Source organism: Ammospiza caudacuta, chromosome 7 (genome assembly GCF_027887145.1).
Source record: "Ammospiza caudacuta isolate bAmmCau1 chromosome 7, bAmmCau1.pri, whole genome shotgun sequence".
Lineage (NCBI taxonomy): Eukaryota > Metazoa > Chordata > Aves > Passeriformes > Passerellidae > Ammospiza > Ammospiza caudacuta.
The window spans coordinates 40,255,630-40,274,821 of NC_080599.1; the positions used below are offsets into that span (position 1 = coordinate 40,255,630).

The following is a 19,192-nucleotide window of genomic DNA, read 5'->3' on the forward strand; positions in this document are numbered from 1 at the left end:
AATGCTGCTTAAAGGGAAGGGTGGTTTTTTTTGTTTTGGTCCAGTAAATTGACATTTTGCTTGCTTGGAGGTTGCTATCCAGGATTATATGCTTTGTGTAACTTATTATAACACCACACCCTTGTCCTGAGCTGTGTGCAAGTAGTTTGGCTTTTGTTTTCAAATTGTTTCTAGCCCTTGAGCATTTGAAGAAAGTCTTTAAAATATTAACCAATACAGCTGTCATCTTCCTGTGTTTCCAGACATTTTACAATAGGAAACAAAGAACAAAACCCTGCAACAATAGCTCAGAGGTATGAATTGCCTCATTCATCTCACTGGAATGTTCAAAAACATTAACTGTTTTTTGACTGATTCAGCAGAAAATGTGCTGGCAGATAATAAGCTTATGTCTGATCCAGGGGAGATTCAGGGACTGAGAAAGGTTTTATTTTTCAGCACAGTAAAGCAGCACCTTTCCTGAAAGGAAGCAAATACCCTTGTTGATGGAAGAGACTGCGTGAGAGGAGAAATTCTGGCTGAAAAGGAGCTGCTGCCTTCCTCTCTCTATACTGCTTCAAAACAGCACATGGTTTATCTCAGCCCAGTTCTGTAATAAATTAATTAGCAATCAGTGCCCACTCAAACATACCAAGAACACTGCAGTCCTTAGGATGTGACTGGGAAAGGCCCAGGATTTCAGTAGAGGGTGTTTTGATCTCTGCTTTAACACTCAGAACAGGAAAGGCAAGGTCAGCACCAGGCTGAACTGCTACTGAGACAATGCCATCACTAAAACAAAGTTTGTTCCAAAGCCTGTGAGAGAATGCTGATGCACCTAAAAGGCCAGTGAGAAAACACATGGCTCCACCATCATCCCACTGTCCTCCCACCAGGAATGGTGGGAATGGGAATGAATCACCACTTCCAGCCAATTCTTCACCTTGTGCAATATTATCACCACAAGGTTATGGAAAAGAGCTGCTTCATTAATAGACTGGAGTCTTGGTGACAGAAATTTATGTGTTCATTCAGAACAAAGAAAATTATTTCTGCTTATCCCACCACCCAGTATCAGACTCCTGATGAGTTCAGCAGCAGGTGAACCACTGAACTTCAAGTTAACAATTTTAACAATGACTGGAAAGCCACATGTGTCTTAAATAAAGGCAGCATTAGTCAAGTGAAGATTAATTTTTTTTAATGGAAACTTTGACCTTTATCAGCAGTATGTAATTTTAAATAAATAGAAAACAGAGATGAAAAAAATTACAAGTCTTAAAAGTGCCAGCTTTCCCCTGTTTTCTTCAAAGATTTCATGATACACAGAGTTACATGTGCCATTTGGGCTGAATTCAAAATAATTTTATGCAAAGTAAAGCCAAAGTTATACTTCCCTTCCCCACAGACACAACCCACAAACAGGAATCCAACCATTTCAGCAAACTTCTAAAAATTAGTGCTTTAGGTCTGTTGCCCCTGCTCTGCCACACACATTATCAGTGGCTCACAGTTGGCACAAACATGGAAAAAAGTCTGTTTTAAAAAGTTAACAAAAGAACACTTAAGTAAAAAATCACCACTGTTAAAAATTATATAAAAATACATCTTGGGCTCAGGTTGATTCACCTTCAATATGCTCTAAAATCACATCTAACTGTAAACAAAAATGTACACATATGTCTGTGCTGATCAGCACTGCCTCAGCCAGGCACTTTGAGGTGGCTGTCCCTGAGCTGGCTGAAAGTTCTGCAAGTTTTACACTGTACAACAGAGTGACCTCTTCAAAGAGAGCTCAATCTGTGGTTTCCTGTGATCCTTTACAGAGAGGGCCCTCTTGATTTGAAGCAGTGGTTGCAGCCATCTCAAGGGATGTTCAGAACAGCTTTGGTAATTGCCTGAGTTGTTTGACATCAAGAATGGTGCCAACAGAATTGATGCTGTTTGACTGGTTTAACATTTCAAGGGTTGGAGTGTGCAGATTTCCACGAAAGGCCTGAGTATCTCCTTCATCTTTCCTGACAGGTTGTTCAGTGAATTCAACCCTCCCAGGTAACAATCTGGTTTTTGATTTTAAATCCTTCAGGAACTGAAGTGGGTTTTCATTTGCTTGATCTGTTCTGGGAGGGAAAATTTCATTTGTAATGTTTCTTAACACAGGGTTGTTTAATTCTGGTGAAGCATTAGCCAACTCTCTGCTGTGACTTTTTAGGTGAATGGGAACCCTTCCATCCACTCTTTTGGGTAATTCAGTCTGGTGGCTGAAGCTGTCCAATGCAGGGGCACAGTTTTTGTTTGGCATGCTTTTGCTTTTGGCAGTGCCAAAACTGCCATCTTGAGCCTGCAGCTCCTCTTCATCCTCACTGCTGTCACTGCCCTGTATCAGCCCATATCGCTTCATGTACTTCTTGGTTGCAAAGGACATGTTGTTGGGAGAAATTAAACTCAGACCCACCATGCTCTTGTCTGTATTTGTTTGCAGGATGTCCTGGAAGGAGAAATCTGTGGGAGGGTTCTGGCCTGAGCGGCTGAGGGACAGCCGGGATAACTGATTCTCACTGAGGTACTTCAGGGCTATGGCATTGGCTTCCATGCTCAGATCAACAACGTTGGGACACATGCTGACATTGGCAAGTAACATGGAATTTAACCCAGGCACCACTGCTTCAGGACTTATGCACGCCAAGATGCTGAAATAAAGCAGCAAAAAGTTACCTTAGCATTACAGGAAAAGCATCAATTTCACAATTTTGCTCACTGTACTGATTTCTCCTTTTTTTTCTCACTGTACTGATTTTTCCTTTTTTCCTCATCAGGACTGAGATCATATGATCTGCACATAATTAAAACTAGCTACTCACCCCCATAAGTATCTAAACACTGCCACAGGATGGATGATATTCCCTTCTCCTTCAAAACACACTACTCTCATATGAAGAGTCACCCATCTCTAGCAGGTTACAGTGCTGGTTTTTGGTTTTAAAGCAGGTTTGAACTCTTGGTCTTTTCTCACCAGTGAACAAGACATTATGTATGTCTGATCCTACAACTCTAAATTCTACCATTCAGCCCAAATTTTATAGCTAGAAATACAAGCCAAATGACTGAGACCAAGAATATCTTTCCCAATGCATGGTAATTCCAGGATTTTTACAGAAACTCTGACATAGCATCTGTTTCCAGAAGCCTACAAGGTTCTAGTTTTTGAAGTACCTTCAAATGAGGAATGTTCATTTGTTCTGTTGCCTGGTGCAGCAATTTCTTGTATATATATCATGTGTTTGAAGACCAAAAGAACAAGCTCTGGTGCACCAGTAATGGTTGTAAACCATTGCATTTAGCTCACACATCATATATTAGTTCATAAACCTAAGCTCCTCATATTAAGAATTAAGAGGCTTCCTATTTCACTGAGCACAAATTCTGAAGTTTGCCCAGGGAAAATAAACTGGCTCAGCAACAACAACCACTTATTATGCTATGGAGCTGCACTGTTGTTTCCTTCTCTACTGAGCTGTAGATCGTTTCTCAGAATTGTTTATCAGTCTTGAAAGTGGCAGAAGGAAGAACTCCACCCCACTCCCCAAGTTTGAAGGAAAAAACCCCATGAGTTCAAGTTTTGCCTTACAGGTTCACATGTTAGCATGTTATTCACATTAAAAGAACACTGACAGACTCCAGCCAGGAAGGCAGTCCAGAAATCCCAGAAAATCACCCAATAAAACACAAGTGAAAAGGAGAGAAAAGAGGTTAGAAACTGTATGACTACAAACAGCTTTTGACACATGGCTGAAGAGAAGATTAATTAGGAGGTGGTGAGATTTTTTGTTTACATAACAGCTACACACTAGGATCAAGAAGACAATAAGGATGAAAGTGAAGCTGTACCAGGCAGTCAGCCTATGCCTACATAGCTATGCAAGTAAATTCCTGTGCCTAAAAACCCTCCTTCAGAAGTTACTTCTCTGTTCCTTCCTCTGTTTCAACAAGGCTGTTGCTTCCCTCCCCAGCACTTTCTCTGCTCAAGGCACAGCACCCACAATAACAAGCAATTAGGACAGAACCAGTTTTGATTAGATACCAAAGACACAGTAACAATTTCACATATACTGGTAAAGAGCAAGGCAAAGGTTAAGAAGCAATGACAAAATACCAGGTCCAGAGCTGTTCTGGAATACTTGGAGACAGACCAAAGAATTGCCCATAGCTTCCTTGTTATTCTAGGGAATTGCCTGCACAGCCCTTTAAGAATCACCAGATGCTCTAACAGCAACAGGGTTGTGTTCTATTTAAATATTCTGAGTTTTTCTAGCAGAGCTCTTAAACCTATCTGAAATGCCCATAGCATGAGCCAGCATTTCAATTTTGCAGGAAATGCAGATCAAGGTGCACCCAAATCCCAGTGGCAGTGAGCAGTCTTCTCCTGACTCATTGAGCCAAATCTTCATTTTCAGTTGGATCTGCACATTACTACTCAAAACCACCAGCATTTTTTACCTGGCATTGTCTACTTTGTGTGTATTTTCCTTCATACTGCCAGGTGAGCTCACAGTCACTCCAAGGCTCCTCAGCTGTTTGAGTGTGGCACTAAGGACACTTTCTTTGTCCACCTCTCCTGTGTGAGTCTTTGAAGCCACTTCTGCTGTACCATCAATATCCTGATATGTAGGACCATCATCAACAACAAATTCTGATTTTAAAGGCAAATGATCTTGCTCTTCTGAGGTCTTTAAGAGATGGTTTACTTGGCCCTACAGAAAAAGGAGCACATGGCAAAAACAATGAGATACAGGGACTGTCAAATGCAAAATTCCTGACTACACAACTTCAAATACAACTTGATGGATTAATAGCTTATTCTAACAAAGAAGGCAAATTCAGATATAGTTCAGATGCAATCACTTAAACTCACAGCAGTGTAGTCAAACACTGCAACATCTTACACTTCAAGCTTTCTAAGAGAGTCTGTTCTGAATTTAAACACATCACATACTGATATTCTTCAAGATGAAAATATCTGCCCTTTAAGGGACTTGAAGGTAAAATGCTGTGTTATTTTAAAGGCCACTAATTTGGGAAGTTATCAGCTGAGGTCCTTGAATAAAAAAATATTTATTAGATAATAGAAAGTAATCCATGTATGCATGAAAGAGAAGTACAAAATAACCACTTAAACATTCAAAAAAATTGAAGAACCACAAACTCAGACTTTTCTGTAGAGCACAATGTGAATCTGAAAACCACAAGCAGCTTTCATTCCTGCCAACACCACATCGTAAGTTCAGCAGGGTGCTGCTCTGACTGTTGCATTCAGTGCAGAATATAAAACGTGCATGAGTTACCAGTAAGTCCTGGTAAAGCTTCAGCTCCTCTGAGGGCTGCTGAGGCAGCAGCGGGGCGGGTGCCTCCGAGCTCTGCTCACTTGTTACCACCACCTGGCTCCTGGCTCCCTCCGATGGCTCTTTCTGTAAACACACACTGGCACTGTCCTCCAAGGACGAGCCACGAGCAAGTGCCTGGGAAACGTTTCCAGTTCTGGAACAGAACACCAAGATAGCTACGTATTTCCTTGAAACAGCAAAAGCATCGTTATCACTATATGTACTTTGTTCATGAACATCAGAGGAGGAGAACAATCAATCCTAAGGGGTTTTAGTTTTGCCTGCTGCTCAAGGCTTTGCCCCTTTCTGCAGTCAAAAGTTTCAAAAGTCATTTAAAGACTGAAGAAATAGACTTCCAACTGTGGAACTACAACAGCCTGACTAGTTTTCCAAAACATGATTTGAAAGTGGCAATGGCATCTCTGGACTGGCCAAAACTCAGTGACACACCATGACTTAAACCTGATGAAAGGAAAATTATTAACAATTTGGAATTTATGTTTTCAGCAGACCACTTATAAGCCTTTAGAAGCAAATATCTTCTGTATGCTCTGACACATGATTTATTTAAAAAGCTGCTTTTACCAAGGTACATAACTTCCCATGGGATTCCTGTGGCAGTTTAAAAACTTCTCAAAGACAGTTACAAGTACACACATGCACACTGAGTATCACAAACACCTAGCTGAAATATTTTTCAATAGGAGATGTGAAAGAGGAGCTACAAAGGCTAAACACTGAATGAGTTACAACACAATGCTCTGCACGCCCCTCATTGGTGTGTGCATTGCATAAGCCTTTGGAGACCAGACATATCAATACTACTATCATCCCAAGAAGATCCTCAAGCAACCTCCTCCCCCTTCCTGTTCCTCCTGAGGAGACAAGTGTAAGATAAGGGAATTTCAGAACTCAACTGATCAATTGCCTGTGTTGAAAGTGATAAGATTTAAAGCACGTGACATACCAGATAGTCAATGTAGGTTATCAGCTACTGTTACACTAGCAATTATTCATCATTCCCAAAAAAGTTCCCCTCCTCCTCATCAAAGGAATCTGGGTGATGCTCTACATTCTCACTATAAGATACTTTAAAGCTATTTTACTGGTTTATGAATCCAAGTTGAAGAGAACCTTAAGATGGCATTGTCCAAAAATACAATGTTCATAAGACTGATCTGAATCCATAAAATTTCTGGTAGCAGTATATGTTTGCAGACAGCACTTTAACCAAGGACTATAAATAGTTAAGTTATAGATTCATTACTATCATTTTTCCCAATATGACCATTTTAGGAGCCTAATTTAACTGGAAGGGCATTCCCCCTCCTTTGGCTTTTTATACTTAGGCAATATTAGATCACTAAAGTGCTAAATTGTTGAGCTATCCCTACATAGAAATAGCATGTATATAGATAATTAAAAATATTTTAAAAACCACTTCCCAAATTAGTCACTGCACTATAAAGCAACTGAGCTCAAAAATTATTAACAGCAGTGAAGTCAGTATCTGCATGCACCACTCAAAGTAATCAGGCATAAAATAAAGAGAAATTCAAGGAACAGCCACATATAAACACCTCATCCCAAGCCCCTCAGAACTGGAAAGGTTCTGAATGCTGACAAGGAAAAGCCACTGTAGGAAAACAACTGAGTATAGCAGCATCCCCTTTTCCAGTCAGGATTTAAGGTAAGAAAAGGAATGCTGCCAGCACAGTGCATGCTTTTGTAAGTTAAAGGCTTTTGCCATCAGCTGCTGCTGACAGGTAGCTAAACCTGCATGACTGATAAATGCAGACTCTAAAGGCAGATGTCTTTGGTGAGCTGTACAATTCAAAGCATAATTAAAAAATACAGAAGGGAGAGAACACAACAGCTGAGGTCAGACTATTTATAACTCCTGAAGGAAAAAATATTACAGAAGTAATAACTTACATAAGGCAGTCTAGCACATTATGTGAGCACAGGGTGTTTCTGTTACTTACTGGGGAGTGTTCTGATTAGCTCCTTCTTCCACAAGGTGAATACTCTCTACAAAGCTGGGCATGTCAACCACCCTTAAGGATGAAGCAATGCTTGTATTACTTGCATCTTGCTCAGCATTAATTGAAATGTTTATGTCCTCCTTAGAAATCTCTCCATCTTCTTTTTTCCCTCGTGGTATGGAGTTGCCTTGTTTTTCGGAGGCTGTATTCCAAAATAAACTAGCACCTAGGACAAAATTAGAGGTTTAACCATTTAGGAAGAGTCATTACTTTTTTTGAGATTCTCTGGCTTTCTATAGCTAGAGGAATAACTTTCTCCCATTCATGTTTCTTTCACTATTTAAAAAGTGATCTACAGTTTAAATCAGCTAAAAGCTGCCAAAACATCATTCAAGTTCTAGTTTCTTCCAAAGTATACTTGATGAAAATAAATGGTTGCATTAAATAACTTTAATGCATTGACCTTGAGCCTGTTTCAAAGTTTACTCCAGACTAAGCACAACATTTCCATGGATTTAACAGGAGCCAATATGTTAATATGCAGCTGTACAGACACAGCTGCATAACTCTCCTAAACTAAAGCAAATACAACCTCCTCTTCATGCATGATTTACAAACAACATCAATAATATATATATTGGCATAGAAATGATTACTTTACAAAACAGTGTATTAAATAAAAAAAGATGTGGAGTTACACGTCAACAAGACAACATTTTAAATAGAACAGCTTTCTAAGCCTATTGGAAAAATAACTCTTTCAGTGATGGCAATCAAAGACAAAAGTAACTCCAGCCTAAACTTGCAAATAACACCTCAACAACTTAGGTGTTTTTTGGATCTAGGTGCATGTTTGCACAACTTCTTTCTGCAAAAACATTTCCTCCATGGCCCAACGAAGCACAGAAACGTCCAGAAGGAAGCGGTGCCAGTCTGTGCTAATGAATGAAGCGTTACCTGTGCTCACGGCAACGCTCACGCTCCTCCTGGGGCACGGTGGTGGTGAGGTCTGGGTTTCCATGGACACCAGCTCCCCGGCCTTCTCCCCCTTCTCAGCTGCCTCTGAGGAACCCTCCTGGCGAGCCTGAGCCTCCAGCAGGCGCTGGATCTGTAACAGTCACCGCAAAGTTAGCGTCTGCACAAGAAAATATCAGCTGTGACAGGCAAAAGGGAATTAATCGGGTTCTGCTAAGATCTGGATTCAAACAGGCTGCGCTGCCACAGCACCCTGAACACCTTCCAGCTGTCAGCAGTGCACACAGCATAAATCAAAACACCAATTTTGATGTTGGCAGAGGTAGCAAAGAAGATCTTTAAGCACATTGGCAGAGGCAGCACCAAGACAAGTTGGGTAAAGCCTGTTTGCACCACACTTGCTGGAAGTATTCCCTCCCTTTCATTCACGTACAAAGCCTATTAACCGACTTACCAGCCAAGCATTTATGTGCCAACTGCCCCTACACCAACTTTGTATTAATTACAAAGCTAAGCAATTAAATGATAAAATTAAGGTTGCCAGGCAATCTTCTCTCTAGGATTTTCATCCACCCTGTTCAACGATTAGCTTGCAGCTCCAGGGAGAAATACACTAACAGTGAAGGCTGCAGTAAGGAGAGGTTTCCCACATGCACAACCCATGCTTCAGGAGCTTGACTTTACAAACAGGAACTATACCAAAAACAAATTCCAGCTGTCATTTTCTAGTTCAAGTACTGCAAACTTTTCTGTTTGTATTATTCATCACCAGCAGCAAAATTTAAACTCTGTCTCTTCAGCCCCAAATCATACCCTGCAAAATACAGGGCCAGTAGGTTCATCAAGGGATCGGTGTTTTGAAGAAACTTAACTTGGTGAGGCAACAGAGCACAGCAAGACCCCCAAAGTCCAGTTTTCTAGCATAGAAAAGATCTGGTGAACCAGGAATTGATGTAGACAACTTAAGTTTTCAAAGCAACAGCTCAGGGAGCTGCTGGTTTGAAGGTGGAAAAAGCAACATATGAGAACATTCTGTGCTTCATTATTTACAAAAATTCCAAAGCCTATAGCCGATGCAATATTTTTTTTACATGGACAAGCATGAAAGCAGAAAAGCATTTATACAGAAAGTGTATCAGTTTGCATTACAAACAATCTACTAAAAATAAACGTTCATGTTATGGAAATATCACAGAAATAAACGCAAAATTTAAATTAGATAAAAGTAAAATAATTTTTAAAGGGACATCAGTTGGTAAGGCTAATTAAGTCCCCTTTCCATGCCCAAACTGCAGCTGGTATGACAGGCTCCCTTGTTCCAACACGGATAGACAACAGTTAATTTAATTCCTTTAGCAGGGGAACTATCAAAGCATAGTCACTGAGAGGGCAGAGGAGAAAGCTGACATTTCCACAGACCTGAGCTTGCAGTAATTTGAGTTGTCTGTCCTGCTGGGTGAGGAGCTGGAATGCATCTGGAGATAATCCCATCATGCCATTATCTGATGGAGCTGCAGGAGCAGGCGTGTGCAGGCACGGGGCGTGGGCTGCACAGCACTGCACGCTCGAGGGGCTTGCACTCGATGCCATCCTCATCCCAGCTGATAAGCCATTGTCATGAGAGCAGCTCCCTGTTTTCCCAGGATATCTCACATTTATAGGGCTGCTCGTGGCATACCCTGGGTTGCAGCAAACGTTTGGGCAAATGATGTTTTGATGGAACACTGCACAAGGATTTTGCTGAGCCACCTCTGGTGGGATTTCCACTCTGTGACCGGGGCTCATTTTCCCAACTCCTTGCCATGGGGTTATGGGATTGTACTGGAGAGAAGCAGTGCACTGACAGCTGCATGCTGGACAGGAAGGTGGCACTTGAACTGGCACCTGCAGGTCTGGTGGCTGTCTGCAGCTCTGTGGTGACAAAGAGTTGTGCAGGACTGGCTGTGTGGCAGCAGGAAGCTGCTTGGAACCAGACACTGATGCTCTCCTAGGCAGAGGCTCTCCCTGTGGTGTGACACTCTCAGGATTTAACACAAGTTTTTCCAAAGGCTTTCTGGGGTGGTGCACAGACACATCTGGGGAAGGCCCACTACAAGGAGTTGAAGGAGAAGATGATCCTGAACTTTTTCTTGATTGGGGGGAAGCCTTTTTACACTGCACCTGCTGCTGTAGTAGAGCTTGATTTCCTCTGCAAGGCATTGAAGCTGGAATTTTCTGGTTTATAGGATTTGGTAATCGTCTCAAAGAGGGATCTCCCACATTAGCAGGAAAGTTCTGCCTGTCTTCAGAGTGCTGGCTGGGGTGACATGTAGGTCTCATGCAACATTTCTTTTTCATAGGCTGATTTGGCACTGTGGGCAGACTTTTAGCACCTGAAGTTCCCACAGGCTTAGATGATTGTCCTGGTTCTATGAAACTCCCATCCAAAATAAGTGACAGCTCTGGCACTGAAGGAAAAATTCTGGTAACCTGAAAGGACAATTACACACATAGATGATAATTTAAAAATATTGTCTGCTCTTTGAATGCATAATTTCCTCAAATAAAATGTTTTCATTTAAAAATCAATATATGATGATTATCAGCTTCCAAACCAAACACAAGTTAAACACATTCCTTAAAGACTGGAGAATCCAAAAAAAGCAGCAAGATCTCTAGGACCATTCTTAAAGGAAAATTGCTTTTATATAGTAACAGCCCTGTCAGCCAAATGAATGCTCCATGTCATTTGGGAGTACATGTCAGAATATGGATATTTCCCTTCTAGAGGTGGACTCTGTGTCTCTTCTTACTATTCTCAGATCCAGGAGATAGCTGCAATAGGACATATTTTATACACAATTATCACATCCTTCTAGACCTATGCTGTACAAGGGCTGGTATTTATTGTATTTGTACACATTTCAGTGAAAAAAGGACAGAGCAGATCTTTTGGGTAAATGAAATGAAAAAAATCACAAGAGCTGGCTGTCTCTATCTCAGACACTACAGCTCTTCCATTCAACAACAGTGAGATTCCTAAAATAGAAACTACTCTCTGTTTCCAAATCACAGCATGTACAGGAATTTAAAGTGTCTAAAATCCTGGAAAATGGCAGATTGACTACAGGAGTGGGACCCATGGTTAATTTCTTTAATTCTGCTTTCCCTTGCTAGGAATTGAGAGAGAGAAGCCTTTGTCTACAGTTCCCTTACAATAAGTTCTGCTGCTCTAAGTGTCACATCTGAGATACCCAGAGCAACTATTTATTATTTAGTTACCTGTTGACTCACTGGGTGAGGACTTGGAATTGGTCTGGGGGATAAATCCTCATCTTCCACACCAGAGTCATGATCACTTGCTGACAACTTGCTGGGTGAAGAGCCTTGGGGAGGACTGAAACCAAAATAAAGCAAAGTAAAAATGCCTGCTTGTTAGAATTGGCAGCAGTAACATGAAACTTCACATTTTTCAATGTGCCATCTACAGTGCATAATTTTTCTGAGAAGCAGCTGCTATCCATCTTCTCCCTGGTCAGCTGGGGAGTTAACCAAGCAAACAGTTCTAAAACCAAACAATGAAAACAGAAAAGCTGCTTTTGGGCAAGAAACCCTCCCTCCCCACAGCATCACACAAACACAGCTTTTAAGTGACATTCTAACAGCAAAGCAATGATATATAGTAAAAAGATAGGAGGTGCTACAGTAAAGATTTTAATATTGTTTGAAGGAAAATAAAGGCCACCTTCTAGTCATAGATAAAAATCTGATGGATAAGCCAGGTTCTTAAAAAAAAAAAATCACTAAGTTTCAAACTATCCAGGTCTTGGAGCTCTGAAAAGTGGGAAGGAAAAAAAGAAATTTTTTTTTACTTAAGTAGATTTCAATTAGAGATTTGCTTCAAAGGACAGAGCTCACTTAAAGCTTAATAGAGTGAACTAAGCCTCATCCGTGAGGAAGCCTTTTTAGAAACATCCACTGCATAAATTAAAACCACCAGTACCAAGTAGTTTTTTTTGGAATACAGACATCTTGACCATCTTACTTGAAAAATACTAACTCCAGGAATAAATAAAAGCACATACACAGATTTTAATGCAATAGAATGTATGCACAGCACAACTGACACATAGCACAGATCAGATCAAACCCCTCAACCAATAAATATTTAATTTTTGCACATAAATGGCATTGCAGAGATTTACCTTTTGATTGGAAGTTTCTTGCAAATTCTGCTGAAGAACTCAGTTTCTGCATTTTGGTTTTCTGCACTCAACTCAAACTGGATAGGGCTCTTGTCTGATGCTTCAACGTTCTGGAATGAGATGTTCCATATTTGTGAGGCAGGAAACCTTCAAACTTTCAATCACTGAGGTACTACTCCCAAAGAAACAGCTTTAAAGACATTTATAAGATCATTTGCTGCTTGTCTCCTACTTGCAAATTTTTCAGCACTACAAGGAAGCAGACAACTTCCCTTCCTGTTTAACACTGCTCCCCTGCTACTCTGTAAAGTAGTTGGGCTAATTATAGCCATGAGCAGATGCTTCCTCACTGTAACTGCTCAGATACTCCTCCAGAGCTGCCACCACTACAGGAAACAGCAAACGTTCCTGTACTGCCTCACACACCACAGCTGGGCAGCTCCTGGAGGCAACAGCAGTGAGCTTCTGTGGAGGGATGTGTCATCTTAGAAAGCTGAGCTGGCCCTAGGCTAAAGGGAGAAGGCAGCCCTGACAAGGAAATTCAGTTGGGAAGAGAGCTGAGCACACAGCACAGCACACACATTACACTCATTGCTTCTGACAGAGCATAGCAGCATTTACTGAGCAAATTAACAGCTCAACTTCAGGTTCTGCACAAGCCTTGGAAAACACATAAGGAACTGAGATTTCCTAGAACTTCCTCAAACCTTACTAGCCATCTCCCAGACTTCTATCATCAAATTCTTTCAGAGAGTTACTTTGCGCAAAGATAAAATTCTCCATTAGTAAAACTGATGAAATTAGTAACCTCTGAACTCCTTTTCGCATTCAATTTCAAGCAAAGCACAACACTCAGCTTTGCTCTCCAGCAAGCATTACCCACAGCAGCTGTCAGATGTGGCCAAGCTGAACACAGCACATCAGAGTAACAAATGCTGCAGGAAGTCTGAGTCTCTGCTCACAAGGCCAGAAGGTCACTAGTAGGAAGGAACACTAACCAAGGCCAACACAGCATGATGTACTTAAAAGACAGATGCTTAATGCTATTAGAAAAGTGAGCAGTGCTGCCTTTGGAAGTAATTTCTCAATTTGAGGGACAAATGATGCAGCTTTATAGAGCTACATCATTTTCAAACACTGCAGATCCATTCGAGTCACATCACAATGACTCTTTCAAGGCAAAATTTGAAGCACCACGGTGCAGGAGGAAAGCAAGACACTTACTTTGAACAGGTGAACTGTTTCATGGCAAGTTAGGATCTGAAACCCCAGCTCAGTCTGCCCACTGCATGGAACACACTCATAAAACTCTGGTTCCTTGTGTGTCAATGAATAAAGCACAACAAGAAAACTCCTAGATTCTGAAAAAACCCTGAAATAGAAGAAAAACACATCTTTAAATAACTTAAACATGAAGAAAGCCCTTAGATTTGCAATACAGTGAACAAATTTTCACATAGTTTATCAAACTGGTGAATCATAGCATTTTGAGTGGTGCTTAGCTATAGATAGTGCAGAGGGATTTATGACTGTAGCCACATGCAAGAACCAAAGAAAAGTAGAGAAATAGGAATAATCCAAGTCCTTTGTACACCAAACCTTTACTATCACTTAGTACTTTAAATGAATTCCTGGAAGAGTTCAAACATAACAGAAGAAAACATCTGTAAGAATGATATTGTGTTTTATTTTCTTTTTAGTTTTCAGTTAAGATGCATTATAAAGACACTTAATGACTCAGTTACCCCTAAATATTCAAAAAACATTAATTAGCAAAAAGAAAATTTTTTTGGAAAATTTTATTGAAGGGTTTTTTTTCTATAAGTTGAGAATAGTGAGTAACAACAATCAGCATTTAACACAATTTCAAGGATAACAACAACAATGTGTGTTTCCAATAAAAGGTAGGACTAATTTCAGAACAGTTTTTCTTTTTATAGTACTTGTAACATGCTTGTTAATGGCTTTTTTTGTTTGCTTTTTCATTAAATTATATATGCAATAGAAAAAGCAGTAGAAACAGGATGCTTGAAAAACACATTCATGCAACTTCAAAGTTTACTTACAACTTAAAGAGTTAAAAATGTATGATGCACAGATTAAGCAGTTAGCCTGCAGAGGTTAATGCTGTTTGCATGGTTCATCAAATCTCCCTAATCCACTTCCATGATGGCATCAGTTAAAGTTAATGAGAGTCAAGCATCCAACTTGCCTATCTAATAATCTAATTGGTCTCTTATCTGTGTTTGGACATATTTCAGTTGTTAAGGGAAAGAAGTCTATTTTGTAATTGCAGACACATCTGTTCACCAAACATGGTTGCATTTCACAATTTAAAAACAAATATGGGCAATCAGAAGAAGTGCTTATGCATACAGCATATTCTAGAGTCTCATTTACCTGAGGTGCAGTTTCAAACTACTAACACCTGAACTCTCTCCCAGCTACACACAAATAGAACTCAGCAAATGTTACAAATTAGAAAATCTAGACAATGAGGAATGATTATGCTCTAACATCACAATCAAAAAATACCCCAGAATGCAAACACTCTTAAAAAACAACCTGAACATTTAACAGGAAGTCTAACAGGACAGCATAGGCAGCAAACCAGTATGTTTCAATATGTTGGTCAGACACAACCAGGAAGACAACTTATCTCAAAGAAAATACCCCTAAGAAAAGCTCAAAAACAAAACCCCATCACTGTTTAAACTACTGTTTCCTGCTTGTGGCTTCTTATTTAAACTAAAATGCAGTGACCTCAAGGATATTAATGTTCACCCTCTCCTGACTTTGGGATATCAGCTCAGCTTTTCAACATTTCAGTCACAGAAAATTTTTATGCAGAAGCCAAAACCAAAAATAACATTTAAACCAGACAGCCTTACCTCTATACAACACAGAATTTCCTCAAATATATTTGAGCAGAGCCTATGCTGTCATGCATTTCTGTGGAGTACTTTTTTAGGTACTTCTATGTTTTACCTATAAAAGTGACTTGCCTTTCTTGGATTGAAGAACTGAACAAATACCGCAAGCAACAGGCCCAGACTTGAGGACTATAGATATGAGTAACTCCACTCAGCCAACTAGAAATAAGAAAAAAAATCTAATTAGAGACAGCTGTGGTACCAAATTTTTGCTATGTAATCCCTCAGATACATCTCAAATCAATTATGTGTGTGTGTATTAATCTGAACACTTACACTCCAACTAAAGGCAGAGCATAAGCCTTGGGATCAGACTCAAGCAGTAAAAGCAATTTCCTTGTTTGGTCCATAGTAAGGTAGCTGAAAGAAAGCAAAATTTGGGTTGTTTTACTATTTTGGAAGGCAGTTTTTCAGAAAAAAAAAAATCTTGAAAAGTACAAGTTTAGAAAATACTGTGAAAAAATAACAATTAAAGATCAAAACTACTCTTACTCCACACTTAACAGCAGCTCCCCAGCTTTTCAGCAATTCCCTGTGTATCAAAGAGTTATCAAGGACAAAACTTACATAGTACTATTTGTAGTATTTTAGTGAATACTAGAATTAGCGTTCATAACAAATCCCCAAGTACAAGCCATGTTAAATTTGAAGAGTAATTTGCAGAGAGGCATTCATAAAGAAACTGTCCAAATAAAATGACATTCAGTTATTTCAAATTACTTCCCTGATCTATCCCTGGTTCATCCTGTTAAATTAGTTACCAGTCAGAATGATGACTTCTCAATACCATCTCAGAAGCACAAAAAGAAAGCTTTGGTTTGCATTCATCTGCTTTTCATTGTAGGGCGAGCACCTATGGTGCTTAAAAAGCTGGAAGCTATTTACATTTATTATGTTAACTAGAGGTGTGTTCTGCCACTTTCACTGAAGCCAAAAGAATTTCTACTCAACCAGTTAATGTTTTTGCTCCACCCCATTTCCTGTTTCTTGTTCATAATTTTAATACATTTCCAAGGCCAGAACACATGCCATGTTTATGCCAGTTATTTTACTAAAAAGTACAGTTGAAATCTCTCCTACCCACCTCCTTTAGGAAAGGCAAGAAACTGACAGGCAACTTTGACAGCTTTAGCACCACCCTTTACTCACCCACATTTGTAAGTTCCTTGAACTTGTGCAATATTCATAGGACTGGTCAAATTTCTTGCTAGGGCTGTTGGAATAATTGGGACAGACTTCACAGGGGTGTATTCCAAAATATTGGCCAGAGTAAGAGAAGCCCAGTAAAAATTAAAGTGTAGATTATCCAGGTTTTCTGTGAAAAAAATGTGAGCTCTAACAGTGAGCAGTTTAGAAAGATCCAGAGATTCTTTACTGCACAGACTCTGCTGCAGACTCTAGAAGTAAGAAAAAAAAAGAGAGTTAAACACATTAAATTATTTTCTGATTATCATGATTCAAGATGCATTACACTAGGAATTCAAATCATTCATCACAGCTATTATTGCAGTAGGTACTATACAAAAACCCATTACTCCAGGTCTCCAAAGTTCACTGCTCTAGTGAATATAATGAATAATGCAGAATACAGTTGAAAATTAGCTATGCACACCTCAGCATTGTTTTATGACGTATTATAAAACATGGGGCTACTAAATGCTATAAAAATTAATACAATAACAGACAACTAAAAAGCTCAAGCTGATTTGCCAACATTTTCTTACTTGCTTTCAAGAATATGTAATTTAATATCTGGCTGTATCATCATGAGAAAGTTCAGATGTGAAGCAGGCTTAATTTGGATTTTAAATACACACTACAACAACAATAGAGAAAATGGAATGGAAATCTACAGGAATGGAAAGCATATTTAATAGCTTACAGCAGAGCACACATTTCAGCTATGGCTGTTAACCTACATAGGGCTCCACACGTTTTGGGCGGGTCACTTGCCTAGCAACACTTCAGCAACAACTGCCCAATACTGCAACTGATTAATGACACTTTTGAGGGGAAAAAAAAGACAAAAAAAAAGCTGTTTTCTCTTGTTTAACAAGTAAGTTTGCTGCAATTGCTGTTGCTTTGCTGGTTTTGGTGGTTAGACCAGCTGAAACACTTTGGTCAGCCAGCAAGATTTTCATCCAAGATTAACGACTGTGTGATCCTTAAACACCTGTGAGGATTAACTGACTTTACCAGTTTCCAATACACTTTTCAATGACACTCAAGCAGCTCATTGCACACAATTAACTACATGGTCTTGGTTCAGCCCTGACCTTGCTGTGCTGGAAATCAAGCTCTGTGCATAGTCCAGTGTCCTCCCTGGCAGAGAGTTCACTGTTTGAGAGACCCAAAAGTTGCTAAGAGCTGCCTACCTTGAAAGCCAAGCTGATATCTTCAGCACTGTGCACTATTATATTATCTGAACAAGGTCCCCAGGCATTAACTGTACATGGAATCAAGAAGTCTCCAGGAAGGGATGCAGTTGGGATTTTGCCTGATCCACCAGCAACTTCTCGGCCAGGATCAAAGCGATCTACTGTCAGCGTTACGCCTTCCCCATCTTCAAAATAAAGAAATAAAGTCAGAGTCCAAGAGAAACAACTCAGCTTAACTACAGCTTAATCAACCAACACTGCCTGTCTACCTCATGTCTAGAATTACCTTCATCTACTGTCAGGGTGCCAAGCAAAAAACAGGACAATGATTTCTTTTCATTCTGCTTAGCATGGCGGTAGGCAAGCCGCAAGGTTTTCTCCACCAGACATATTTTGGGGTTTCTAAAAAAGAGATAATAAGCAAGTTTAAGTCACAAATTCTTTTTAATTTTTTTTTTTAAGTATCACTTATCCATATGAGAAGAAAATAGAAATAAATTTTAAGTTACTTTAAATTGATGCACCTTCAAGCCACTAGACTGTGTTACACAAAGGAAAGGAAACTGAAATTTTTCCAGTGAAAATCCCTATATGCTTATAACAAACACACTGCTTCATTTTCCTTTGGGCCTTGCCATAGAACAGACTCAAAAGACAAAATGAGGCTTTGCATCACACACTCCATAATTTATTTTAAGCTTTAGCTTGCCCCAAAAGGGTATCAATACCTGTAATAGGTGATGTGTGTGCCAATGACATCGCCCATGGGGACTGGGTCCCAAAGTGCACACCTGGACAGAGGGAAACTGAAAGGGACCATCCTTTAGGGAACCAATCTGGAAAGATCAGAGATAAAAAAATGGATTAAGGGACATTGTTATCTTACGATGTTTAAAAGAAGGAACAAAGGCATGACACAGTAAGAAAATCAAGAAATAGGATACATAAACTGTTGGTACTTTTTTTTGTTTAAGTCCAGGCCAACAAAGCAGAAACTTTGTCCTACGAAGTTGTCAGAGTTACAGTCAACACAAAAACTTTACTGTCCACCTGACAGTTTCTCTGTGGAACCTTGGAAGACGGGTAGGCCAAAATACAAGCTTGCAGATAAAGCTTAAGGAAAAACTACTTAGATATAGTTTAGGGAGAAAAAGAGTCACCACTAATCAGAAACTCCCATGGCACAAAAAAACTGATTTAGCAAATTTAACATTAGATCAGCTTCCCAAAGCCCTGTTTTAGTCTCTGTATTTCAAGTGAGCATTCACACTACTTAAACTTTGAAGATTTCTGAAATAAGGCCTTGGCTTAACTCAAATAGTAGACTTCAAAGAGCCCTGAAGAAATCACTATGTAATCACATTAACTTATTCACAC

The 19,192-nt window shown here is 39.7% G+C and overlaps 1 protein-coding gene across 1 annotated transcript; it reads right to left on the reverse strand.

The window, feature by feature from the left end:
* Positions 1-1,196: 1,196 nt before the first annotated feature.
* Positions 1,197-18,644, reverse strand: STIL (STIL centriolar assembly protein). The gene is made up of 15 exons (XM_058808513.1): positions 18,544-18,644; positions 18,102-18,217; positions 17,813-18,000; positions 16,587-16,834; positions 15,714-15,797; positions 15,510-15,596; positions 13,729-13,876; positions 12,505-12,614; positions 11,582-11,696; positions 9,740-10,789; positions 8,303-8,453; positions 7,346-7,571; positions 5,322-5,514; positions 4,477-4,730; positions 1,197-2,669 (listed from the first exon to the last, which is right to left on the reverse strand). Exons 1-15 carry the CDS (start codon positions 18,633-18,635, stop codon positions 1,856-1,858), a joined length of 3,876 nt encoding a protein of 1,291 aa, XP_058664496.1. The 5' UTR covers positions 18,636-18,644; the 3' UTR covers positions 1,197-1,855.
* Between the last annotated feature and the right edge of the window lie 548 nt (positions 18,645-19,192).

Coding starts and splice junctions, on each gene's coding strand:
- STIL (XM_058808513.1), bottom strand. CDS start 18,635: ATGGTCCCTTTCAGTTTCCCTCTGTCCAGGTGTGCACTTTGGGACCCA. Junction 8,454..9,739: donor TCAAATTACTGCAAGCTCAG/GTCTGTGGAAAT, acceptor TGACTGTTACAG/ATCCAGCGCCTGCTGGAGGC. Junction 2,670..4,476: donor CACAAAGTAGACAATGCCAG/GTAAAAAATGCT, acceptor GCTTTATTTCAG/CATCTTGGCGTGCATAAGTC.